Source organism: Podarcis melisellensis, assembly GCF_964234715.1.
Source record: "Podarcis melisellensis genome assembly, chromosome: 17".
Classification (NCBI taxonomy): domain Eukaryota; kingdom Metazoa; phylum Chordata; class Lepidosauria; order Squamata; family Lacertidae; genus Podarcis; species Podarcis melisellensis.
The window spans coordinates 37,621,191-37,648,042 of NC_138534.1; the positions used below are offsets into that span (position 1 = coordinate 37,621,191).

At 48.1% G+C, this 26,852-nt stretch overlaps 2 protein-coding genes across 6 annotated transcripts in view; one reads left to right on the top strand and one right to left on the bottom strand.

Annotated features, from left to right (window-relative positions):
* Nucleotides 1-1,257: 1,257 nt before the first annotated feature.
* On the top strand, nt 1,258-8,815 carry GAPDH (glyceraldehyde-3-phosphate dehydrogenase). The gene is made up of 12 exons (XM_081895077.1): nt 1,258-1,367; nt 2,337-2,382; nt 4,457-4,556; nt 5,184-5,290; nt 5,405-5,495; nt 5,773-5,888; nt 6,016-6,097; nt 6,638-6,789; nt 6,877-6,955; nt 7,714-7,797; nt 8,241-8,338; nt 8,585-8,815. Exons 2-12 carry the CDS (start codon nt 2,360-2,362, stop codon nt 8,652-8,654), a joined length of 1,002 nt encoding a protein of 333 aa, XP_081751203.1. The 5' UTR covers nt 1,258-1,367; nt 2,337-2,359; the 3' UTR covers nt 8,655-8,815.
* Nucleotides 8,816-21,891: 13,076 nt separating this feature from the next.
* The window catches only part of IFFO1 (intermediate filament family orphan 1), a 32,698-nt gene continuing 27,737 nt past the window's right edge, over nt 21,892-26,852 (bottom strand). For 2 of the 5 annotated variants that reach the window (XM_081894308.1, XM_081894306.1), the window contains exons 6-9: nt 25,942-26,062; nt 24,962-25,054; nt 23,337-23,467; nt 21,892-22,669 (exon numbers count right to left, since the gene is read on the bottom strand). In XM_081894308.1, coding sequence (XP_081750434.1) covers nt 22,567-22,669; nt 23,337-23,467; nt 24,962-25,054; nt 25,942-26,062 — 448 coding nt within the window. In that variant the 3' untranslated portion in view covers nt 21,892-22,566. The other 3 variants (XM_081894307.1, XM_081894305.1, XM_081894309.1) reach the window with 2 other exon arrangements.

The window sequence follows — 26,852 nt, forward strand, 5'->3', positions numbered from 1 at the left end:
GCCCTCCATCTTTCCCAACATCAGGGTCTTTTCCAGGGAGTCTTCTCTTCTCAGGAGGTGGCCAAAGTATTGGAGCCTCAGCTTCAGGATCTGTCCTTCCAGTGAGCACTCAGGGCTGATTTCCTTAAGAATGGAGAGGTTTGATCTTGTTGCAGTCCATGGGACTCTCCTCCAGCACCAGAATTCAAAAACATCAATTATTCGGCGATCAGCCTTCTTTATGGTTCAGCTCTCACTTCTATACATCACTACTGGGAAAACCAAAGCTTTAACTATACAGACCTTTGTTGGCAAGGTGATGTCTCTGCTAGAGGGGTGTCTGCGAACCAGATCTGAGTCCTCTGCATCTTGCTTACAAAGCCTAATGCCCATGTGTCATCCACCTTCAGATACCTGAAGAAGTGTGCATGCACACGAAAGCTCATACCAAGAACTGACTTAGTTGGTCTTTAAGGTGCTACTGGAAGGAATTTTGTTGTTTTGACTATGGCAGACCAACACGGCTACCTATCTGTAACTGCAGAAAGAAGCATCTGTGGACCTTATGGCCACTCTGTCTTCCAAAGACAGCTCTCCAAAACTGCCTTCTGTTTCCAGCAGCGGAGGGCTGGTGGCTTGGAAGGTAGACTGCCTCCAGCATGGAGGTTCCATGCCACCTTTATGGCTAATGTGGGCCCCAAAAATCCCTGACCAATGGCCGGTACTGTATTTAGGTGGCCAGGCAGGAGTCCATGAACAACAAGGCCTATCCATCCTCTGAGCTTTGAAAATCTCAGCAAGCTGCCATGGCAGGTTCAGGGCCTCAGTTCAGCACCAAAAAAAGCCCCCTTTTGTTGGAATGGTGCTATTCTGCCCAGGTGCTGTTAACCTAAGTAAGAAGGGCGGGCGCATTCCAGACGGGAAGGTTGGAGAAGGGAAGGGAATTTATGCCGCCAGGAAGGCCTGACTTGCTGCTGCTTGTTCATCCCTTCCTGGACTGAGGAAAGCGCTTCTAGTAGCGAATCCACTCCGAGGCCTTCAACTTTCTCGAGGTCGATTAATGGGTAAGTAATGGAAATTCTGCCCTCTGAGGTGCCCGTTTTTTGGTGGTATCCCTCCGCCCCCAAACAAAAGGCTGGTGGTGAGGCGATTTGGCGGGAAGGAGGCAGGGCTATTTCCATCTGAATGGGGCAGGAAGCGGGGCCGGGAGCCTCCCCTCGCGCCACCCGGGCCGCCCGGCGCCTCCCCTCGGGCGCTGATTCGGCGCCTGCGCTCGGGGCCGGGCCTGGCCATTACCATGCGGGGAGGTATAAAGGGCCGGGCGCCGGGCCCTGCCTCCTCACCTCCTCACTGCACGGCGGAGCTGAGTTAGGTCAGGGACCCCTCGGGTAAGGCCAGGCGGAGGGGCGCGCCGAGGGAGGGCGGCAGGGCTCGCCATTTCGGGGAAGGCGGCGCTGCTGCTGCTGCTTTGGAAAAGTTTATGGGGGGCCGGGGAGGAAGGGGCCGGTTGTGGGGCGAAGAGCCCCCCTCCCAGAGTCGCCGCGTCTCCTCAGCGAAGGCGCTTTGGCGAGGCTGAAGAAGTCCCACAGAACTCACTTGGGGGGGGGCGGACTTTCCTTCTGAGGAGGCGCGGAGGGGGGGCTCGCTGTGGGAAGCGGGAGCTTTTCTCCTCTTCGCCCCCCCCCCACGCCCAGTCCTCGGGGGCCCCGCGCCCTCCAGCCCTCGGCTGCGACGGTGACAAAGTTTCCCCGGCCGACTTCCGTGAGGGGGGGGGGGGAGCCTCGCTGGAAAGGCGGCCGCGGAAGCGCCTTCTAATCGTGGGGGGGGGGGGGGAGAGAGGTTGGCGGAAGGAAACGGAGCCTGGCAGCGTTTCTTTAGTACACTGATCCCCTACTCCCCCCCCCCCCAAAAAAAAAGATCAGAAGCAACTTTCGTTGCCTCTTGGCAGTGGCGTAGCGTGGGGGGTGCAGGGGGGCCGGGCGCAGCATCTGGGGGGGGCGCGCTCACACTCGCAGCTCTCTGCCCCCTACTAAAATCCACGGGTTAGGGGGCGCAAATAACTTGCCTTGCCCCGGGTGCTGACAATCCACGCTACGCCACTGCCTCTTGGATCCTGAGCTTCGCTTCCCTCGGCTCTGCCGGGTGTGGGGCGGCGTCCCCCTCTCCGCCTAAGGGGACATTATCCTGATGGGGGGTGGAGGGCAGAGACCAGGACCCCTTTGAGCCTGGGGGTTCCTCGGGCATGAATCGGGGTGGGGTTGCTGGAGTGACGGGGGGGGGGGAGAGCCCTCCTTGAGTTTTGGCGCAAGATAAGCAACCTTGTAATTTCTGGGTATATATATTTTTTTCTCTCCCAGGATCACAATTTCCAGAGTCGAAAATGGTGAAAATCGGAGTTAACGGGTGAGTTTTCGGAGGGGGCGGACGTGCGGCGAGGCTGCCTTAGCATGGCAGGGAGGGAGGGGCGTGTAAAGTGGGGAGGAGGAGGAGGAGATCTGGTTGCTGGGAGAAGTAGGGGGGGTGGCTGCCCCCTGGGAGAACTTGGAGAACTTTCCAGCCAATGGGAGAGCGCTGGCGCCTGGCTGCCTGTTGCTGTCTCTTGTGGCAGTTCTTGGGGGGACCCGGCTGGCATTCCTGTCCTTTGCAAGGACGTCTGAAGGTCACTCCGGCTCCTCTGCCTCCGCCCAGCAGCTGCTCCTCTCGAAAAAAGGATCTTCTTGTGTCCTTGTCGGCCCAGCTGCCCCATTAAAACAGGTGGCACCCAAAAGGGTTTTCTCCCCATCTTGATCTCCGCGTGCAGCAGCGAAAGCACATGGGGCAAGCCAGTGGCCAGGATGTGCCTAGGCAGGAGAGGAGTGGTGGTGGTGTGACTCACTTCCTTGAGCTTTGAACTGCTGAATCACTTGCGGCAGGAAGCAGCAGCAGCAGTGGGGCTCCCTGGTCCTCCTCGCCCCACTTCTCTTTTATTCCCATCTTTTGCAACTCTGGCTGCTTCCCCCGCCCTGCAAATCAAAGTGAAACTCTGTGCCTTTTGGTCTGAAGGGCCCACAAAGAATGTGACCTTCTGCACTAACACCCCGTGGAGGCAGAAAACTGTAACCAGATAACTTGCAGCTTGGTGCTGGAGGGCGGGGGGAGCTGGCGCTAAAGTTAGTGCTTGACCTTTCTGCAGCGGAGGGATAGTGCTGTAAAGGAAGGAGAGAGGTGTCTGGATGCAACATGAGAGAGAGAGAGCCTGTCTAAGCAATACCTTTCCCATCTCAAGGCTGCTAATGAAATAGTAGCAGTGTCCTGTAAGAGTTGCCATAGAGCTGAGTGGCAGACTGCATGCTTTGCATTCAGAGGGTTTTGGACTCAGATAAGGGGAAGCTGCTTATTGGTTTATTCCCACAAGTTGGTTGGGAATAAACCATGTGAGCCAAGTGGAATTCCTCAGAGCACTTTCACAGGGAGGGTAGGACTTGCATTTCTGCGTTGCAGTTTAATATCTTATCTAACACCCTCGCAGTGGCCATGAGCAGTGAATCTCTGCAAATCAGGCAGTAACTTTTCAAGCACATGCACTTGCTGAGCAGTGATTTGAGGTTCGTGATGAAAGTGGAGAGATCAGAGCCTCCTCTGTCCACGTTTTTCTTGCCCCTTAGATTAGCTGGCTGCCGTTTCCAAGCATTTTAGAGCTAATAAAATGGTGGCTTGGCCTCTCATGCAAAAGATGCCCTTTGTCTCAAACACAAAGCCTTCATCATGTGACCCCAAAAAAAGCTGCTGCAGTTGTAGGGCTCTGGAAGGTTTGCAGAGGTGAAGTTGCATGCCCTCAGTTGGTGTCCTTGCTGCAATTGTTCTACTTACCCTCCATTTCTTTCACTGGTCCTTGACTTGCAGCCACAGGAGAAACTGAGAAAGGCCAGAGCTCACCAGAGCAGATGATGGCTCTGTGTTGGGAGATGCCCCGAACTTTAGGCAAGATCATGCAGCTCTCTTGGGCATCAGACGCTGGCTTGCTGGTTCAGGGTGCCAGAATAGGATTTGAACAGGTCTAGGATGTGGGGCACAATCTACTCGGAAGGCTTTGGCAATAAGCCTAATTTGAAAAGAACTGGGATTCTCCATTTTAGTGAGACTTGCACCGGGTATTTAGATAACAGAAAGAGGTTGGCTACATTTCTTGTGTGCCTAAGGCAGAAAATATTTATAGAATAAGCCTGATTTTATCTTAATATGGTTAGGTTCAGATCTAAGCCCTTGTCTAGTTAGTGCCCTCCAGCTGATTGCCAAGTTATCACAAGCTGCAGTGTGATGTGCCTCATCACTGCTGCTTCTCCCCATGCCCCAATTACTTGATTTTTAATACTTTCTCAAAGTACTATTCTCTGTTTTGGGGTTTTTGGTTTGTTTTTGGTTTTTTGCTTTTAGAACAATTAGATAGAGAGAATTCTGATTTTGCTTCCTTGTGATGGCTGCTCTTCTCTTTCTCTAGATTTGGCCGCATTGGCCGTCTGGTCTGCAGGGCTTCATTTAACTCTGGAAAAGTTGAGGTTGTGGCCATCAACGACCCTTTCATTGATCTGAACTACATGGTGAGAATCCAGTATTCTTTCTAAAGTCAAAAAGCAGGCTATGGCCTTACCTTGTGAACATGTATTTGTGTTACTAAACAGTATTCTTGGTATTTTTCCAGAGATCTGGCAAATGGTAGCAGTTTCATTTGGGGAAGACAGTCTATAAGCTGAAAGCGGCATTGGGTGGTTAGGGAGCAAGTGACTCTTGAGATTTTAGAATAAAGCCCACCCCCCCAACTGAAGACTACAGAGTATGAGCCGAATTGGCACATAACCCATAATAATCACATTGCCCCTAGTGAGATGCTGAAAGTCCAAACGCAACTTTCAAAGGACCAGGTGCAGAGAGAGGTGTTCAAGGGTCTGAAGAGAAAATATTGCACAAAGTGGCACATAAGAGTTTTGTGGTCTTGTGTGACCACAGCAGTACCTGGCATTCTCCCCATGACCATAACACACAAACAGCAACAGCAACAAACCTGCCTTTCTACTTTCAGTTCACACAGCCCTTGTCTTCATGCAGTTGTGTATTTGAGAGTAGCTTGGGATGGGGGGAAATTGCATTGGGGATAGAGAGGCAGGCAGAATGAGGGATTAATGTGGAACCAGACTACAAAACTCACGTTTTGAATGTCTCACTCTTAGGTCTACATGTTCAAGTATGACTCCACTCACGGCCGTTTCCGTGGTGATGTGAAGGCCGAAAATGGGAAACTTGTGATCAATGGACATGCCATCACTGTCTTCCAGGAGTGAGTAATATCTCTCACTCTTCTCTTTCCTTGCTGGCTGGGCAGGATCTGGCTCTGTCAGACACTTGCAGAGTCTAAAACTGTGATTCTTTTTCTCCTTATTTTCCTCATCAGGCGTGACCCTGCCAACATAAAGTGGGGCGATGCTGGTGCGCAATACGTTGTTGAATCCACTGGTGTTTTCACCACCCTAGAAAAGGCCGGCGTAAGTATCTTCTGTGCAGATGAGCAAAGGGGACCATGCATCTCTCCTGGGCAGAAGGAGAGGTGTCACAAATAGGTGCAGGAGTTTTCCGTTTCCCACTCCCGTTTCTCCCCCTGGCTGAGCAATGATAAAAGTCAGAAGGATAACATAGTTTGCCTCATCCACATGGCTGTAGCTTTCCTTAGCAACAAGATTCTTGTTCATAGTTCTTAAATAACACATGCTATGTCAGTCTTGGAACAGAGTGCTACAGTTCTTGCTTCCCTTCCCCTTTCAGGCTCACTTGAAGGGCGGTGCCAAGCGTGTTGTAATCTCTGCCCCATCAGCAGATGCTCCCATGTTTGTGATGGGTGTCAATCATGAGAAGTATGACAACTCTCTGAAAATCGTCAGGTGAATATGCAAGTGAAACTGTGGTGCTGTAATAGTAACCGGAGCAGTGCTGCTCGCTGGCTGGACCAGAATATGGATGGGGTTAAGAGTTCTGGCGCTCCATATAAATACCCTCATTTCCTTCCAGCAATGCTTCTTGCACCACCAACTGCCTGGCTCCCCTGGCCAAGGTCATCAATGACAACTACGGCATTGTGGAAGGCCTTATGGTAAGTGAATTGCATGCTCCTAATGCACTCCTCATTACCAAGGTCCTTTACTGTGGAGGGGGAGGCCTAGCCCCCCCAAACAGATACCCCAAGTCCCTTCACATATTGTTGGGCTCCAGCCCCCATCAGCCAGCATGGTCAGTGGTCAGGGATGATGGAAGCTGCTGTCCAGCAACAAATTTATCCATCCTTAGTGTAGCCAAATTTGCAGCTCTTCAGAATTGTGTCTATCCTTCCCCTTGTGGTTGTACAAGGGAAAAAGTGCACAGAGTATTCTATCCAATTACTTGCAAAGATTTTGACTCTTTCCGTTATTGCGTCATACTTTTAAACCCTTTCTGCTTCACTGCAACCATTTCTCCTCACGCTGAAATGCTGTTCAAAGCTTAACCTCAATGATCAAAGGCAGTCTAGGATAAAAGTTGGCTGAGAGGGACTATACAGTTCAGAGCTCTTCCTCTCAGCAGTGTACATGGAGGGGACACATATCTTGTGCTTGGGGGTGAATATTGATCTCTCTTGCCGCTTCTCTTCCCCCAGACCACAGTCCATGCCATCACAGCCACACAGAAGACTGTGGATGGTCCCTCTGGGAAACTGTGGCGAGATGGCAGAGGAGCTGCTCAGAACATCATCCCAGCATCCACAGGTGCAGCTAAGGCTGTTGGCAAGGTCATCCCTGAGCTGAATGGGTGAGTCCTCTTGTCTCTCTGGGTGGGAAGGGTATGAAAGTGAGGAATGCTTTGCGCCCTAACCCGAGTAATCTTCTACACCCCCAGAAAACTGACAGGGATGGCTTTCCGCGTCCCAACTCCCAATGTTTCTGTCGTGGACTTAACATGCCGCTTGGAGAAACCAGTGAGTATTTCAGAACTTGCAGCGCCTTTCCCTGTGGCCTCGTGTAGAAACTCACCTTTGTAGCTCTGAGTAATATTTTGTAACGCTTGCCTGTGCAGAAACCACAAAAGGGGGTTGCACCCACCGTACAATGCACCATGAGCTGTGCATTTATGTCTAAACAAGCACAGCTAGGGCTGGACTTCTCGTATGAAGCCCAGTCCCCACTCTATGACCCCCCCCCCCAAAAAAAGTGGCAGGTGATGGTGGCAGAAGCCAAGATTAATACCTGAATCTTGCCCATTGTGGTTGGCACTGGTCACTAGTCCGTCCTTCCTTATGCTTAAAAATATATACTTTGGGATAATCCTAATTTTATTTTTGCTTTAAAAATATATTATTATTTTCTACAAGTAAATGTGTTTAGCACCAGGGCAGCAGATGTGAATTCCCATTTTATTCCTGCAGCTGTGATAGTGAGGTTTTTTGCACACACAAACACAGAGGTTTGGTTTGTTCTACTATATGAGGAATCAAGAAATAGTTGCAAATCACAGTCTGGTGGATGGAGTGGGGGAAGGAGGGGAAGAGAAATGTTAATTGTGTCCACATGGCTGTCTAGAGCCCAGTCTCCTCATCAAGACCATTTGAATCCAGGGTCTAAATTTATATAACTGCCTCTGGCCTTCCCTGGCCTGTGTCTTAAGTAATTTCCATAAGTTCCTGCACAGCTCTGGCAGGCAGGACCATTTCAACCTTTCCCATCCTTTTTCACACAGGCCAAGTATGATGACATTAAGAAGGTTGTGAAGGCAGCCTCCGAAGGCCCTATGAAGGGTATCCTGGGATACACCGAGGACCAGGTAAGCCGCTATAGCTGCTTCAGCAGACTGTCAAATCTGGATTTTTCTCTTCATTTATACACACCATTTGTATGGAGAAAGCACATCGGTACATTTTGTAGCAATTTCTGCTACTGTGATAGTGGCAGTAAAGATATTTTTTGACATTGCATGTATCTATGTGATACATTTTCTTTCCTCCGTTTTCTTCCTTGCCCTACGTTTCTGGCGGCATGCGGTTTCATCCTGCATTTCTTCCATATTGGAACCCAAGGTGTACATGTTTCACCCAGGCAGTGACCTGGGTGCTTAACTTCAACAAGGTGATGGCCTCATGCACCTTTAGACCATACCAGTTTTGCTTCAAGTTTATACATTATGTTACCCTCTGTTGGATAAAATGTGAGATCATCTTTTGAGACTTGTGTTGCCTTGTAATGTGAGTGTCCCTTCTTCTCTCAAAGGTTGTCTCCTGTGACTTCAATGGTGATACCCACTCCTCCATCTTTGATGCTGCTGCTGGCATTGCTCTCAACGACCACTTTGTGAAGCTGGTCTCCTGGTAAGAGATCAAGCTAGATATAAGTTCTAGACTTGTGTAGGATCAAGGAACTTCTTGCTGTTTGAATTGCTATGGTCATCCAGTGGCCTGCTGAAATTTGGGAAGGGGGACATAGTGTGTGCACACATGTGTGTAGCAGTATAGACTTCCTGCTCTCTTCCTACCACTTGTCAAATAGGGGGAGGCTATTTTATGATGAGAGGGATACTGTAGGTAACCCTACTATTCCCCTGCCTTCTTTTCCAGGTACGACAATGAATATGGATACAGCAACCGTGTGGTAGACTTGTTGGTTCACATGGCATCAAAGGAGTAAAGGCAGAGTTCCATTTCTTAATTTTCTTACAACTCGGCTCTGTATCTTGCAGTAAGAGGCCTTCTCTTGTTCCACCTGCCTCTGAGGAAGTGGAGAGGCTGGAAGAAACTTGACCGTTTCAGTAACATCTCCCCTCTCAATAAAGTCATCACTGTCTCAAATCCTTGTTCTCTTCCTTCTTCTTGTTGTTGTGAGGGTGTGAGCACAAAGGCTGTCCTTTCTCCCCAAAAGAGCTGGGCTGCCTTGAAAGTTGATAGCCCACAGGACAGAGTTTCTGCATGAAAATTTCCCACTTGATGGCTGCATTGTTGAACAGCAGTTGTACTTCTGTATGGACCAGCAGGCATGGTGGTGGAGGCTGCCTGGCTTGGGAGTTTCGGGGGTTCAGAATGCCTGTAGCTGAGGGGGTTAAGCTGAATGTGCTGCTGCTTAAAGAATGAGCAACAGAAGATAACCAAGAGCAGTTGCAGCTTCATTGGGGGGGGGGGGAACACCGTGACTTGCTGGTAATATAAAACATAAAACAATGTGATGGTGCTTAGCCAAGGGACCCATCAAGCTAGTCTTCATTTTTACAGTAAAGCTGACACAATTGCACTCCATCTGCTGCTGAATGCTGGAAACCAAAACCAGGGCATCATCACCCAGATCTTCACTAGATCACCACCTAGCTAGCTAAATTGTTCCATTGTGTCAGAATGGTTGTTGCTATCAAGATGTTTCAACATACTCCTCGAAACTGAAGCCCATGTAAGATCCAGTGTCCAGAAGTGGACACTGCATGCCACCAGGTTTAATTAGTACAGAGTAAAGTGGAACTATTTCTTAAGGCTTCTGGAAAATAAGTTCTGTTAATGTAGCTTAGAAATTGTATGAGTTTCCTTTTCCAGCAGCATCACATTGCTAACTCAAGTTCATCTTGTGATTGTCCACAGTCCTGAGACTGTTTCGCCTACATGGAGAACTTCACATTTGTCTCTGTCATCTTAGAATGGAAAACTGATTACACTACACTACTGAGGCAATTTTAAATAAGTACTCCTGAGGTGTTCGCTATCCCTGCCAAGTTTCTTACCAATGATTTACCTCTACCCCGTTTCTCCAAGTTGTTGATAAAATGTGGAAGGAATACAGGCTCTGCATCACTTCACTCAATTTCCTCAGTTTCCAGCCTTTTAAAACTCATACTTTTGCCAACCTGCTGCAATGCTGGTTAAGGCAAGGAGCAACAAATCTTTCATGGGGGTGAACGCAACCAGGAAGAAAACAAAACACAGCATGAGAATGTTCAATAGTTGGCAGCTATATTAGTGATTTGCCTCCTTTAGTAAGGAACTGAAAACTTGGAATCTATTTAGTAAAGCATGTACTTGGTTCTCTTTCATTATATGATGTATAAGAATTAACCAGCTGTACAATGGCAGTGAAGTAGATGAATAGTTTGGAGTTCCACAATGGGAGACTAGCCATGACACAAACTGCAGTACCAGCTGCTGGCAGAAACGCATACAGGCTATTTAGCCTAAGGAGAGCACACTCACCCTTAGTTTTCTCTGGCAGGCAGCTGTGGAATTCACAGAATCATAGAGTTGGAAGGGACCCTGAGGGTCATCTAGTCCAACCCCCTGCAATGCAGGAATCTCAACTAAAGCATCCGTGGCAGATAGCCATCCAACCTCTGCTTTAAAACCGCCAATGAAACAGTCCACCATCTTTCAGTGGCACCTGTTCACTGCTTACAATTTGCTGAGATCTTCCCTGCTCGCTCTGCTTTGTGTGTGAACAGGCTGTGTTTTACTCCCTTTAGACTCAAACTCTTGGCTTGAGCCTATGTCCTCTGCCTTCAGCTGAGTCAGACTTTCAGGATGTGTGGGGAACAGCCGGTTCATTTATTCTGCTTTGGTTTCTGCCTCCTTAGGGCACACATACACAAGGCTGAAGGATGCATCTCTGTCCCTCATGAACAGGTGTCACATTTAGCATCACACAATTACCAGCCGCAACAGCTCGGACTCTGTGCGACTGGATTTTGCAAGGCCGCTTCCTGGAGCGTCCCCATCTCAAGTTAATGGGAAGTGACAGCCGTTTGGATTTTTGGCCTCGGACACTGTGAAGTATTTGGGGTGGGCAGGAGCTATTTTAGAGGTGCCAAATTCCTTGCCGAAGGAAACCTTATTTGAATGGGGAAGAGGGGGCAAAGCATGATTATTTCTTTTGCTGAACTGTGTACAACTATATGAGACAGTCAAATGCAGTGGCGTAGCGTGGGGGGTGCAGGGGGGCGGCCGCACCGGGCGCAACATCTGGGGGTTAAGGTTAGGGGACGCAAATCCACGGGTTAAGGTAAAGGTAAAGGTACCCCTGCCCGTACGGGCCAGTCTTGACAGACTCTGGGGTTGTGCGCCCATCTCACTCAAGAGGCCAGGGGCCAGCGCTGTCCGGAGACACTTCCAGGTCATGTGGCCAGCGTGACATTGCTGCTCTGGCGAGCCAGAGCCGCACACGGAAACGCCGTTTACCTTCCCGCTAGTAAGCGGTCCCTATTTATCTACTTGCACCCGGGGGTGCTTTCGAACTGCTAGGTTGGCAGGCGCTGGGACCGAGCAGCGGGAGCGCACCCCGCCGCAGGGATTCGAACCGCCGACCTTTCGATCGGCAAGTCCTAGGCACTGAGGCTTTAACCCACAGCGCCACCTGCGTCCCAATCCACGGGTTAGGGGGCGCAAATTACTTGCCTTGCCCCGGGTGCTGATAACCCACGCTATGCCACTGGTCAAATGCACTTAAGGATAAAGACTGCCACATGTTCCTAGTGCTTCCCTTGCAGGCGATGAGTAATTAAGACAGATGATGTAGGATTGAAGAACCTATCCTGCAGAGGGCACTGCAGCCAAGCTTTATGGTTATTCATGGCACTTTCCTTTCTCCTTGTCTCCCTTGGCAGAATGAGTCCACAGGCCTACAGCAACACAAACTTATTTTTAAGCTGAGAAATTCTGAGATTGGTTGGGCAGTTTAAGTAACATTAACAGGCTTTCCGCCCCAGGCAAAATCAATGTTTAAAGTCCTATTTTGCCTTCGTTTTCATTCATAGTTCTGCGGCATGGAGTCCTCCCCAAGCAGAAACAAAAACTGGCCTCATCCAGCCCCCAAATCTGACAATTTTGACAGATCAAAGTATTGTCCTAGAAAAGCCTGGGCATCACTGAAGTTCTAAATTTCTATTTGAGAGCTGGCGGTGTGTATGTTTAGAATGCTGGACTAGGACCTGGGAGACCAGAGTTCAAATCCTTGTTCAGCCAGGAAGCTTCCTGGGAGACCTTGGGCCACTTTGCTGCCTCTCAGCCTAATCTACCTCTCAGGTTGTTGTGAGGATAAAATGGGGAGGAGGAGGACCATGTATTCCCCTTGAACCACTTGAAGGAAAGGTGGGATAAACATGTAATAAATAATACAATAATAATAATATTTCTAACCCAAAGGATCTTGGTGCCAGAGGGCAGCAATTCTAGGCTTCGACTACCAGCGCTTGGTGCATAACCTATGTTTCAGCCAAACAAGTTGGAGAGCTAATTCATTGTTTCCCACACCTCTGACTGTAGAGGTGCGCCCTCCCACATCGCCTATATAAAATAGGGGGACGTGGGTGGCACTGTGGTCTAAACCACTGAGCCTCTTGGGCTTGCCAATCAGAAGGTTGGCAGTTCAAATCCCCGTGATGCGGTGAGCTCTCATTGCTCTGTCCCAGCTCCTGTCAACCTAGCAGCTCAAATAGCATGCCAGTGCAAGTAGATAAATAGGTACCACTCTGGCGGGAAGGTAAACGGCGTTTCCATGCGCTCTGGTTTCTGTCACGGTGTTCCGTTGCACCAAAAGCGGTTTAGTCATGCTGGCCACATGACCCAGAAAGCTGTCTGTGAACAAACGCCAGCTCCCTTGGCCTAAAAGTGAGATGAGCGTCGCAACCCCAGAGTCGCCTTTGACTGAACTGTCCAGGGGTCCTTTACCTTTACCTTTTATATAAAATAGCATGAGGTCCAGGCACTTTACTTGTCTACCTTTAAATGTTTTGCATCTCTAGACTCTGGAACAGTAAGTATTCCCATGTGGGTAAGTGACATGCATGCAGCAAAACAAGAGACAAACTTAGCTTCTGGAGAGACAACTTGCTGTCATTTATCAGAACAGGAAATACCGTTTTTTTACCCGCCTGATTCCAGGAAGACAGAACGATCTTGCTTCACGGATTTGAGATGTCTTGCCACTTCATTCCAAAGATGAGATGAAACTACACTGGGATTGCACATCCTTCGAGGAGCAATAAAAACTTTTTAAAAAGAGGTTGCGATTTATCTTTCTATTACGAGTTTTAAACAAGCCCCTTGTGTGAAACTAACAAACTAACCTAGAAGTTTCCACTTTTAAAGAGTGAGCAATGAAGTGGAAAGGGAGGGTTGTAACTCGGGGGGGGGGGGAAACCTAAGTAGAACAAAGTTCTAAAATAGGTCACAAAATAGTGGAGCCGTGGTGTGTTTGCGCAAGTAACAGTTCTGTTTCGGCATACGTCAAGACAAAAGCAACATCAAACAGGACCTCGTGAGGTATCTCTAAGCAAATTCCACTTAGCAGTGATTATGGGTGTGTTACCAAGAGGAAGAATAACATCACCCTTATAACTCAGCTACCAAAGTGGGGCACAGTGCGTGGGCTGGGCAGCAAAAGTGAGAGAACTGCTGTGCATTCCTAGAGCTACTAAAAACAGTATTAAAAAGAGACTTCTGGTTGAACACCAGTGTGCCAGCTGCTGGGGAGGAGGCGAGCCCGGCTGGATGTCCTCAGGAGAAAGATCATCCTGGTAATCCCAAATGCACATACAGCAACCGCAAATATTTCTGCTGTGTCTGGAGGTTCAGAACAACACTCAGTCTGTCCGATAGGAAGTTCTGCTAGTCCCTGCTCCCCATGCACACAAAACAAGTTCTATTTACTTTATCGTTAAAGAAGAAGAAATCCTGATGTTGCAAACAGTGCGTTGCTCTGCGTAGCACCCAAACAAGATGCCCCTCTAACCGCTAGGCAGCACTATCCAATTTGGTTTCTGTCACCACAGAGACTATTGGGAAACCTGATGTCTCCCACTTATCTCTCTTTCATGGGAGGGTTCTGCTTGTGTACTTTTTTTAAAAAATCATTTTATTTGATTTTACAAATATAATTTTATAACAGTCCAAATGCATATCCACATATAGAGATTACTCTGAATCTTGAGACTTCCCCTCACCCCCTTCATGGGTCCTATTGTCAACATATAAAACTGCATATTATTCCGTAGTCTATATTATCAATCCATATTATCCGTAAAGTTTGTTACATTACAAGTGGGATTAAAATGCTGCTAATATTTTCATCTGCTTGCAGTTGTCTCCTAAACAGATTATAATTCCCCCCCCCATTCTTTTAAAAAGGTTTTGTCCTCTTGGTTCCTGAGCTTTTCTGCCAGCTTTGCCATTTCTGCGTAGTCCATCAGCTTAATTTGCCCTTCCTCTCTGGTAGGGACTCTTCTTTCCATCTCTGGCTAGTAGCATCCGGGCGACTGTTGTCCCAAACATAAAAAGCCTTTTCTGCTCCTTTGGGACATCGGTACCCCACTTATCTCTTTAAAATTATGTCCTCAAGAGGAAGAGGGTGATTTCTTTTGCTAAAGATAAACCAGGTGCTTTTCTGGAATAATAGATAATATTATTTCTGTGAATAATAGAATCATAGAACTGTAGAGACGGAAGGGACCATGAGGGTCATTTAGTCCAACCCCCTGAAATGCAGGAATCTTCTGCTCAACAGGGACTCGAATCCACAACCCTGAGATTAAGAGACATGCTCTACTGACAGAGCTATCCTAACAGCATGTGTATACCCAAGAATACAGGTTTCTCACTGAGGCAACAGAAATCCTTTTAGTTCTGTGGTCTGAATCCAACATTATGTCCTTGGAAGAATAGGTTGGAACTCAGATAGTCGGATCATCCAAATTTGCCAAATTGCCATGTTTTCTGCCTAAACCCAGCCCTAAATTCATGTGAAAAGAGGGGTTTGGGGTGTGCAGTGATTATGTGCTGGGAGAATATACTTGCTGACACTTTGTGAAACCGACTGGGTCTACTATTTTAAACAATGGGCTACCCTGCCAAGCGTAAGGGAAGTTTGCCAAGGAGGTAAGATAACAGCTGCTATCCTGTACTGATTATTATTTGGGGAGCTGCCTGATTAATTTGAGGTCTGTTGCGAAAAATGCCTACTTCCATGTCACACTAAGCGAGTGAAACACACAATGGCTTAGAAAGCGTGTGTGTGTGTATGAGTGTGTTATAGTCCAGGGTACCTTTAATGCTTGAAAAATCTTCACCTTCACATGAAACTCATGCTTGCCTGTCATAGACACGCACCTGAATGTTTATTTTGCTTCTGTACCTAGAACGCCACCTAAATTTAATCTGCAGCTCTGCTTCAATAGGTCTGCATCTCTCCCTTCCAGGTGACTTCTGGTTCCCAATGCGTTTTTTTTTATATATAGCTCCTGTTGGGTGGTTAATATATTTCTGCCTACCTAGTTGAGATTTTTAAAAGGCATATTTCTGCTGCCTCAGCTCTAGCGATTTAACTACCTGCCTCTTTTTATTCTTAGTGGGTTTGGTTTTTGCCCTTGATTTTATTATTGCTGTTGGTTTTTAGTCTACTTGGATTATTTTATTTTTACGTACGCCTCCTTGGTTGCTTTGAGCTCTAAATTTTGAATGCAAAGGTGGGGTATGAGCATTAGAAGAGCCTGCTGGGTTGAAACAATGGCCCTTTCAGTCCGGCATCCTCACAGTGGCAAGGCAGGATGAGCCCTTTTCCCTCCTGTGGTTCCTTGTGTTATTCAGAAGCTGTGGAGGCAGCACATAGCCATTAGGCCAATAGACATTGATGGCTCTCTTCCCCCATGGATTTTTCTAATCCTCTTTTAAACTCATTTAGACTGTCAGCCATCACTGCCTCCTGCATCAGAAGCATTTTCTTTTGTCTGTCCCGGATCTTCCACCCTGGGTGTAGCCAGGATTTTATGGGGGGACAGGCACGACACCCACCTTTCATCCTCCTCTGTCTGTCTCTGTCTCGCAGATTCAGAATGAAATGTCTCAACAACAGTTGCTTTAAATTACTTTCCTTTGACCCCCCCCCCAAATGCTGAGAAAAACCTGTCAACATCTTTGTACAAATTATTTTTGTTTTTATTTATTTACTTGACGGGGGGGCAGCTGCCCCAGCCTGGCTATGCCCATGCCAGTATATTTTTCTAGGAAGGTAAAAGGTAAAGGTAAAGGACCCCTGGACAGTTAAGTCCAGTCAAAGGTGACTATGGAGTTGTGGTGCTCATCTCGCTTTCAGGCCAAGGGAGCTGGTGTTTGTCCACAGACAGCATTCTGGGTCATGTGGCCAGCATGACTAAACTGCTTCTGCTGCAAAAGGGACACCGTGACGAGTGCCAGAGCACACAGAAACGCCGTTTACCTTCTTGCCACAGTGATACCTATTTATTTACTTGCACTGGCATACTTTCGAACTGCTAGGTTGGCAGGAGCTGGGACAGAGCAACGGGAACTCACGCCGTCGCAAGGATTTGAACCCCAAACCTTCTGATCGGCAAACCCAAGAGGCTCAGTGGTTTAGACCACAGCGCCACCCGCTGAGCCCAAGACACGGTTTACATCCATGTAACACCTCCTTGCTCCCGTTTCTGACTGCCACAGCACAGAGTGCAGGTTTTCGTTTCTCATAATGCCCAACAAACAGCTGTATCTTTCTTTTTTTAAATGTATTTTATTAAAGATTTATTGGTTTACAAGAAAGTACAGTGTTACCTCGGGTTACATACGCTTCAGGTTACAGACTCTGCTAACCCAGAAATAGTACCTCGGGTTAAGAACTTTGCTTCAGGATGAGAAGAGAAATCGTGCTCCGGCGGCGTGGCGGCAGCGGGAGGCCCCATTAGCTAAAGTGGTGCTTCAGGTTAAGAACAGTTTCAGGTTAAGAACAGACCTCCGGAACAAATTAAGTACTTAACCCGAGGTACCACTGTATGTGCAATGTCTCTTTTTTCAAGTTACATTTTCTACAGATCAGTTTCATTTGTTGAGACATTAGTGTTACTTTAGGAAGAAAAGGGGGGAAGAGGTGGGGGCATGGTGAGTGTGGGTGGGGTCGGGTGGCAATGCTTCTATTTTCCTTAATGTGTGGGGTTTTGTGTCAGCGTCACTTGTGCAGGTTCTCTTTACTCACTGTGTTCCTTTGGTGGTGAGAGAGGTTGGGGTTGGCCTCGGGTGTGGTTGTTTGTGAATGGCTGGTTGAACGTTGTTTTCATGTGTGAGTGGGGTGTGTGTGTGTGTGTTTGTATCAGGTTAGCCATATTGATTCGTATGCTGTTGGCGGATTCTTGTCACTGTCTTGTTGGGCTGTGTTGGACTGTGCCTTTGGCCAAGGTACAGTCTGACCCCCTCCTTCGGTAATCCTCACAGAACTCTAGCCCAATGGTTGCCATTAATTTGATTTTGAATTGATTTTAGAATGAATTGATTTTAGAATGCATTTCAATTAATTGATTGTGATTTTATGTAAACTGTGTTACTTTTATTGTTGTTAGCCACTCTGAGCCCGGCTTCGGCTGGGGAGGGTGGGATATAAATAAATTGTTGTTGTTGTTGTTGTTGTTGTGATAAAGGGGAGCCGTATCGGGGTGAAGGCATCTTCTTCTATTTGTCCCCGTGTCAGTTTCAGTTTACTGGTTAATTTTTCTAATAAAGCTGTTTCCCATACTATTTGATACCACTGATCCATGCTTACTCCTGACAGTCTCTCCAGTGTCTGGCTACGATATTTCTGGCTGCTGAGAGTAGGTGGGTTATGAGCTCTTTATGATGTGCGTGGGAAACAGCTGTATGTTTCCTACCCCCAACACCTGTGGAATATTGACAGAAATGGAGTAAGGGAAACCGCTGGACATGACAGGGGACGAAAACACATACCCACATACGATTGCTGACTGACCTTTGCTAGCAAACAACCCCTTATCAACAGCTTGGTGCCTAGCAACTGGAAGTCTGGCCAGCCCCACCTGCCCCTCTCTGCAGGCATCCGCTTCCATGAATTCTCTATCAGGCATTCCAGCAAGTGCGGCCGGACCTGTTTCATGACATGAACCCGAGAGCAGCTTCTAATTTAAACAGAGCCAAAAAACTTTGCGCAGATGCCACACGGGACAAGTGCCACATAATGGCACATATGGCGGCCTCTGCAAAACCACAGGCTCTACTATTTCCTGAATGCTTCCCTATGAGCTGGGTGTGAAAATGCAACCAGTTCAAAAGCTGTAATCCAGCCCAGAGGTGGAGGATGGAGCCGAGCGTTGTGCGTAACCATGATTTATGTTGGGGGAGGGAAGGACACCCACCTGCCGCCATCCTCTGTCTGGCTCTCTCTAGCAGATTCAGAATGAAATGTCTCAAAGACAGATTACTTCCTTTTCACCCCCAAGCGCTCAGAAAAGTATGTCAAACTCATCAGTCATTTGAAAGCTAAATAAAAAATTAACACCTGGGAGTACCTTTCATGCAGCGAATATTTTGCAAAATTACAAAGAACACACCTTATTTATCTTAGTTTAAAAAAAAAAAAACTAAAACAAGTTTTATTGGATATATATGTGTGTGTGTCCCCAGTAGCACCTTAGAGTCCAACTAAGTTTGTTCTTGGTATAAGCTTTCGTGTGCATGCACACTTATTCAGAAGTTCAGATGGGAAGCAGGTGGCGCTGTGGGTTAAGCCACAGAGCCTACGACTTGCCGATCAGAAGGTTGGCGGTTCGAATCCCCGCGATGGGGTGAGCTCCCGTTGCTCGCTCCCTGCTCCTGCCCACCTAGCTGTTCAAAAGCGCGTCAAAGTGCAAGTAGATAAATAGGTACCGCTCTGGCGGGAAGGTAAACAGCGTTTCTGTGCGCTGCTCTGGTTCACCAGAAGCAGCTTAGTCATGCTGGCTACATGACCCGGAAGCTGTACGCCGGCTCCCTCGGCCAATAAAGCGAGATGAGCACCGCAACCCCAGAGTCAGTCACGACTGGACCTAATGGTCAGGGGCCCCTTTACCTTTAAGGTGCTACTGGACATTTTATATATATATATATATATATATATATATATATATATATATATATAAACACTTTTCAACTTTGTCAGACCAACACGGCTACCTACCTGAATCTAGAAGTTTTATTGGATTTGCTGAAAACCTTTTCAGCACTTCCTTCTCAAATATCAATGGCGATTTTCTGTGCGCGCTCAGTAAGCCAAACCCATTGAGAAGCTCCCCTGTCATCGATGACCTTAGCCAGGTCTTTACCCTCTGCAAGCTACTGAATGACCGCTCTATGGTACGAAAGGTGCATGGCTGAGCAAGGGAGATGAGCAGTGCTTTTTTGTGGTTGGGTAAAAGATTTTCCTCTGTTCATGTAAGCCACTCCTATCGCTCAGCTGGGTTGCCAGTTGCATCACTAGAACGCGCCACAACATCATCCAAGCGACCTCAGCAAACCTTTCAGTTTCACATATTCCGATTATTTCTACTTTTGGTTAGGCATTTTTATTTATTTACTTGATGGGAAGGGGAAGAGCTGCCCTCCCTGCCACCCTAGCTGTGCCCATAGCGCTGAGCTCTTCTCCTGCTTCTGCTCCCGCTTATCTTCTAGCTGGGATCCCAAAGCCCATGGTGGTGTAGTACTTTGGGTGCTGGCCTAAGACCTGAGAGACCAGGGTTCAAATCCCCACTCAGCTGCAAAGCTCACTGGGTGACCGTGGACCAGTCGTTCACCTGCTGCTTGGAGGAACGGTGGCGTAAAAATGTGAAGAGAAGAAAATAAACAAAAAATATGCACAGCTGTTGTGTGGAGGGAGGCAATGCTTTAGAACTTCCAAGTGTGGGCCTTCCATTAACCCACACACCTGCTACACGATTGGAAATGACAACTTCCTTCCTCTCTCTTTTTTTTAGGACTGCAGGCACACCCTCCCTGCAACATATGGATCAGGGGTAGGCAAACTAAGGCCCGGGGGCCGTATCCGGCCCAATTGCTTTCCAAATCTGGCCCGCAGACGGTCCGGGAATCAGCATGTTTTTACATGAGTAGAATGTGTCCTTTTATTTAAAATGCATCTCTGGGTTACTTGTGGGGCCTGCCTTGTGTTTTTACATGAGTAGAATGTGTCCTTTTATTTAAAATGCATCTCTGGGTTACTTGTGGGGCATAGGAATTCATTCATATTTTTTTTCCAAAATATTGCCCGCCCCCCCCCCAAGGTCTGAGGGACAGTGGACCGGCCCCCTGCTGAAAAAGTTTGCTGACGCCTGATATAGATATTAGATGCTTAGCCCTGGGGCTACCGGGCAGCTGTCTTGCACAGCTGGAGGAAGTGTGGTGGCTTCTGAAACTACCGCACAAAAATTGGAATGAAGGAATATTTAAGGACTTATCAAAAATTGGAGTTATAAAGGAGATGTGTGTGGGGGGGGGGGAATGATAACATAAGGATCCACAAAAGGGGGAGGGAGGGAAATCAAAGGGGATATGTGTATTGCTTTTTTGTTTTTATCTGATGTATGTAAAACTGAATAATTCAAAAATGAAATTCTATATAAAGAAACTACCACCCCACCCCCTCAAGGCCTAAAATGCTCCCGCTCCAACCTGACCTAAATGTACATAGTGCTCCCCATAAATTCAGATCATTGAGCAGCAACAAACATACATTATTTTAATATGAGAGGTCTTACACAAAGCTGTTTTTAAGAGGAGCAAATGGGGGCGGGTGGTGTGGCAGTAGAAACCACCCCCTGAAATGTCACCACACATGTAAAAAACATGTTTCCAATGGGCTCATCCACGCTTGTCCTGTGCCTGAGTCCAAGCAGTTTCCTACATGCCCTAGGCTTCCTAAGCCCAGCTCCAAGAGGTTTAGCTTTTGCCCTGCTGATTTTGCCCGGAAAATGCACTCTTTAGCTCTAAACGGGAACAAACAGCCATCTGCGGAAAATTTGATGGCTCTTTGTTCTGATTCAGCGCTAAACCATAGGTTTTCCCAGAGGAAAACAGTGGGGCAAACAAAGATGTGGGCAATCCCTTAGTCACATTGATCTGCAGTTACCATTTTATTGCCTTTTCACCCAGGGCAGAACAATCCTTCAGGAGCACTCCAAATCCCTCTTTGATTTTCGCCACTGAATAAATTTGGGGTGATCTGAAAACTTGGCCATTCACTTAGCAGACAGCAGAAACCTGCACACCACCTGCAGCTGGGGGTTATTTTGCAGTGTATATGCCAAATATTGGAAATAACTGTATTCTATACAATTGGACGATGGAAGAGTGGAAGTACCTCTCTCTCTCTCTCTCTCTCTCTCTCTCTCTCTCTCTCTCTCTCTCTCTCTCTCTCTTTGTCTTATTTAGTCTTGGATCATTCTTTATTAATATTAAAATTACTTATGAAGAAGAAGAAGAAGAGGAGTTTGGATTTGATATCCCGCCTTTCACTCCCTTTAAGGAGTCTCAAAGCGGCTAACATTCTCCTTTCCCTTCCTCGCCCACAACAAACACTCTGTGAGGTGAGTGGGGCTGAGAGACTTCAAAGAAGTGTGACTGGCCCAAGGTCACCCAGCAGCTGCAGGTGGAGGAGCGGGGAAGCGAACCCGGTTCACCAGATTACAAGACTACCGCTCTTAACCACTACACCACACTGGCTCTCTATAAATATATGAAGATACATACAGAGAAAAGATGGCTAGAAAACTATGTGAGAGACAGCATAGTGGTTTTTCTCAGAGCCTGAGAAAGATGGGAACTGGATAGATGTGGATCACTGTTTGTGAATTGAAGATTAGGACAGAAAGTTGATAGAATATAAAAATTTGTGTTTGTGTAGGCTTGTTTCTTTCTTTCTTTCCCCCCTCTCTTTTCTTTTCTTTAGCTTTCTCTAGATATTAACTTTGTTATGTTTTTATTGCATTATATGTTGAAAACCTTTAATAAAATTCTTTTGTGTTGTTGTTTTTTAAAAAAAGAACAGACCGTGGCTTCCCATAATACCTGCACCAAGAGCTCCCACGTCCGCAGCACCCGCCGCGCGGCTCACAAAATCTCACGCGCACAACAGCCCGTAGAAAAGGACGTCAAATCCATTTAATGTTCCTCATTTCCAGACATAGCACATCGCAGACATTGTTTGCGCCGCGGAAGCGCGACTAAGCAGAACGCAAGGGCGGAGAGGCGGGGGGCGAAGGAGACCGCGGCTCGTTCTTCATCCCTGCAGGAGGAGAGGCTCTGCTGTCGGGGGGGGGGGGCGCTGCCCAAATGCACTTCTGCCTGTTCGGAGAACAGAGTCCAGCCTTTAAGCCCACTTGGCACCGAGATGAGGTTCAAGTTTTGCAGAGAGGAACGGATCCAGTTCGGCTTGTGTGTGTGTGTGTAGCATGGGGAGGCAAGTCACATATACTAGGTGGCGAGGTGGGGGGGGCCTTCCTGAGGCAGAAACCAGGAGTAGAGGATGCAATAAGGCGGGTGCTGCCCCACTAAAGCCCACATAAGTACAGAGGGGCAGAAGAGGAGAGGAGGAGGAAGGAAGGAACAGACTCTCCCGATGGCCGACTTATCTAGCTGCACCTCCATATTGCGGAGGCAGGATTATGTGGCAGGACTCTAGCGGGGTGGGGCTCCTGGTTCCCTTCCGTCCGGCACAGCCACAGCGAGGGCATGGCTTCCCCCCACCCCCCCAACAGCACACTCACAACTCCTGGGCCAGGAGAGAGATGCAGAGGGGGCAGATTCCCCCCTCATTATCTTATGGAGGCATCGCTTGGGAGGTCACGATCGGACTCCTCCTTTTCCTCGCTTGGAGCCGATTCACTTTTCGAGACCGGAGTGAAAGCAGGAGATTTTCTGAAAGAAAAAAAGGGCGGGGGTCACATGCGCACTAGGGCTGTGGGGGGGGGCACACACACGGCGGGAGGGTCCAGTGGGCGCCTGTAACGAAGGCTCGCAGCGGGCAGAGAAGGAAGCACAGGAGAGCGCTCTGGAACGGAGAGGGAATCAGTTTCTGGCTACACTGGATGCAATTGCAGGGCACAGAGAGAGGGGGGAATGGGGGGGCGTGAGGGAGCTTCCTTGGGAACCTTGCCATGCCCAGGGCTGGAGGGAATGGGGGGCACAGTACGGACATCCTCCCCAAGCCCAGCGCTGCACTGAATTTATTGTCCCATGAACCAGTGCCAAAAAAGCCCAGCACGTCGGCGATGTTTCTTTTTCTCCGGCCGAAGCTCTCTTTTGACGGCGACTGCGCCTGTCGGAACTGCGTCACCTTCTAGAGACACATGGCACGAAACACAACTCCTGTAAGTCTGCAAGGGGGGGTTACAGCCAATCACTCAGAATCCAGCCCAAATTTGCCTCCGCCTCCCGCCCGCCCCCCAAGGACACACACACTCCCCTCCCCTCCCACAACAAGGAAGACAACCGACAAGGCCCTGAAGACACCCTCCCCCCGCCCACACCGGTGTCCCACAGCAAGAACTAGGGCCTGGCCTAGATCCCCGCTAGAGGAGCTCACCTGTCTCCCGACTGGGTGATGAGGCGGCGGCAAGTCTCCATTTGCACGTCCAGGCCTCGCTTCATGCTACACATCTCCATGTACTCGTGCAGGTGCCGGTTCATGTCGTTCTTTGCTGTGGCCAACTCCAGCTGAGGAAGAGAGGAGTTTCAGGGGCATTCATCCTGCACATATCAATCCAGATCCAACCCATCTCAAAAAAAAAAGCCCTTTCCCATGTCTGCTGGAGGCAACTCTTAACTTTATGTGATAGGTAAAAGATAAAGGTAAACATAAGGGACGCGGGTGGCGCTGTGGGTTAAACCACTGAGCCTAAGACTTGCCGATCAGAAGGTCAGCGGTTCGAATCCCCGCAATGACGGGGTGAGCTGCCATTGCTCGGTCCCTGCTCCTGCCAACCTAGCAGTTCGAAAGCACGTCAAAGTGCAAGTAGATAAATAGGTACCACTCCAGCGGGAAGGTAAACGACGTTTCCGTGCGCTGCTCTGGTTCACCAGAAGCGGCCTAGTCATGCTGGCCACATGACCCGGAAGCTGTACGCCGGCTCCCTCGGCCAATAAAGCGAGATAAGCGCCGCAACCCCAGAGTGGGTCATGACTGGACCTAATGGTCAGGGGTCCCTTTACCTTTTTAAAGGTAAACAAAGCTGTCAACTTTTCCCTTTTCTTGTGAGGAATCCTATTCGGAATAAGGGAATTTCCATTTAAAAAAGGAAAATGTTGACAGCTATGAAGGTAAAGGACCCCTGGACTGTTAAGTCCAGTAGAAGGTGACTATGGGGTTGCAGCGCTCATCTCGCTTTCAGGCCGAGGGAGTCGGCGTTTGTCCGCAGACAGCTTTCCGGGTCATGAGGCCAGCAAGACTAAATCACTTCTGGTGCAACTGCAGCGGTATCTATTTATCTACTTGCACTGGCATGCTTTGAACTGCTAGGTAGCTGGGAAGGAGCAACAGGAGCTCACCCCATCGCAGACTTGAACTGCCGACCTTCCTATTGGCAAGAACATAACAATTCCAAACTACAGTTTAGAGCTGAATTGAGAAGCAGGAAGCCTTTTGGGAGGGAGACCTGTCTGCCCCTCACTGTATAATCCCTGAGATATAGAAGCCCTTTCTTCCATTCTGTACTATCAAATGCAGTGAGGAGAAGGGGTGTTAAATGGGAAAAACATTTAAAGACCTGAGTAGATGCACAGAACAAAGCTGCCCCTTTCCCTGGACTCTATTATTCACCCAAGAACTTGTGAGGGAGGTAATGGGATTCCCTCTGCCCAATGATCTTTGCAATTTGCCAGATGTTGGGACGGGCTTTGGTATAATCTTTCACAATATAGCCCCCTGTGTGAGGCCAAAATTTGGCTCCCCCAAATGGATCTTTTCAATTGCGAATCTTCTCAATTTTGTACACCTTCGGCTTGGTGCCCTGTGAGGGTGAACCACCCTAAATTCGGTGCCGCAAGATGCCACTGATGCCCCACCTTAGGTGCCCCCCTGAGCTGAACCAGCCCCCACCAAGCCATGTGACCATCTAACCCTGATCCCCATGGGTTTCCTTCTTTTTCTGGTGGTGGCAGGGATAGTTCATCTCCAGCATTTATTTCCTTGCACACTCTTCTTTCCCCCACCTCAATTTGGTCGATGGTTTCCTGATATTCCTTCTCCCTGCTTTTGAAGAGCGATTCCGTGTCCTTGATCACTTTCTCCAAACTGTCGTCCGGCTGCTGGCAAGGAATGTGGCAGCGACCCCAAAAAGAAAGAAAGAAAGAGCAGTTGCCGTCCATCAGTGACACGGGTTGCAAAACAACATGGCGTCCATCACCGCAGAAGGAGGACAGGCTACAGAGCGCATGATCTTCACAGCCTCATTTACAGTGTGTCGACAGAGTTCAACGCTCCACCTGAGAGTCATGGGGGCCATCTGGGAGGGGGGCCAAGGGGCCTCGTCCCCCCTCCAAAATGTTCAAGGAGGGGGCCGGGCCCCCTCAATATCCCGCAGTGACATGCGCACACCACACAACATGTTCACATCATGCGGGCAAGCTGTGCAGTGCGTGCACATGGCGTGAGCACCTCTCACGGCGCGGCCCCCTCCATTGCGGAGGCAAGCCGGCACATCTTCTGAGAGCACATAGTGTTATGTACTGAAGTTCTCACCCTGGGCCAGCAGGGGGATACTGTAGATAGTTATGCAAATAAGGGATCAAGACGTTCAGTGATTGGATAGTTTTAGGAAATTGTTACAGTTACGTTGTACTGGAGCTCTATATAAGCAGGCTGACTGAACCCTTAAGTTCAGTTCTGTTCTGGCCTCTGAATAAACAAGAGCTGTTTGAAGAATCGCTGTGATATGTTCACCCACAACTTAACAATTATTATTATTATTATTATTACTGCCCCTTCCTTAAGAAGGAAAACAAGGACACCTTCTTCTGCAAACCAAGGAAACCTATGAATCCCTTGGCCAAGAATTCTGACTGGTTTGGTTTTGGTTTTGTGAGCAACCTTCAAGCACGACTCAAAGCACCCACTCCACAACAATGGAGAAGGTCTTGCGCGGAAATGTACGCTGACAAGAGGAGGCGCTCCAAAGAGGCCACTGGCTTACCTCCCCCTGTGCTTCAGCTGCAGCGATAGCGTAGCCAGAGAAATCCTCCCATAGCAGCAATGTTTCTTCAGTCTCCTCCCAGGTGAGGCTGTCACAGTCATCTTCAAAGTCATACTCCCTCCTGGGGAGAAAGGAACCGCATTATCAGCAAAGAGACGGCGGGCCCAGAAGCAATAGGAGGAGAGACTTCGCTACGTTTCCGTACTGGGACTGGCTTGCGAGGGACCATCCCAGCAACTTCAGTTCTGGGAGCGGCCCTCTTAGATGTTCTTGATCGGATCCCCAAGAAAGATGTTAAATTATTTTTGTATGCCACAACTGCTGCTCGTATTTTGTTAGCTAAAAAGTGGAAAACCCAAGAATTACCAACAATAGAAGAATGGCAGATGAAGATGATGGATTTTTCGGAGCTAGCTGACCTAACCGGAAGAGTCTGCGACCAGAAGGAGGAGGAGTATCAGGAAGAGTGGAATAAATTTAATGATTACTTAGTTAAATTTGTTAAGTTAAATTAACTGAAAATAGCTTGCAGATACTTAATTGGCTTAGGATTTTATTTATGTTAGGTGATGAATTAATATGTTTAATTCCATAATGTGGAGATCTAAGGATGTTAATGTTTAAGTTAAATTTCATAAGAATTGGGATTTGGAAAACCGTTAAAAGGACATGAAATGAAATTCAACCAAGGGGAAGCGAGGAAGTCACTTAACAAAGTTAATAAGTGTAATTTTCAAGAAGGCTATGGTTTATGTTTGTTTGTCTTGTGTGTTTGTTTATAATACTGTGAAAACTAATAAAAAAAAATTTTGGGGGGAAAAAAGAGATGTTCTCGATCAGATGCTAGGTCCAGCAGCCAGGACAGTTGCACCACCACCACCACCCTTCCTCCTTCAGGCAGTCCTTCATGC

What these genes read in the sequence shown, in the direction of transcription:
- GAPDH (XM_081895077.1), top strand. Translation starts at nt 2,360, where the DNA reads ATGGTGAAAATCGGAGTTAACGG. An exon ending in GCCATCACTGTCTTCCAGGA is followed by an intron (nt 5,291 to 5,404) that starts GTGAGTAATATC and finishes TTTCCTCATCAG; the next exon opens with GCGTGACCCTGCCAACATAA. An exon ending in TTTGTGAAGCTGGTCTCCTG is followed by an intron (nt 8,339 to 8,584) that starts GTAAGAGATCAA and finishes CTTCTTTTCCAG; the next exon opens with GTACGACAATGAATATGGAT.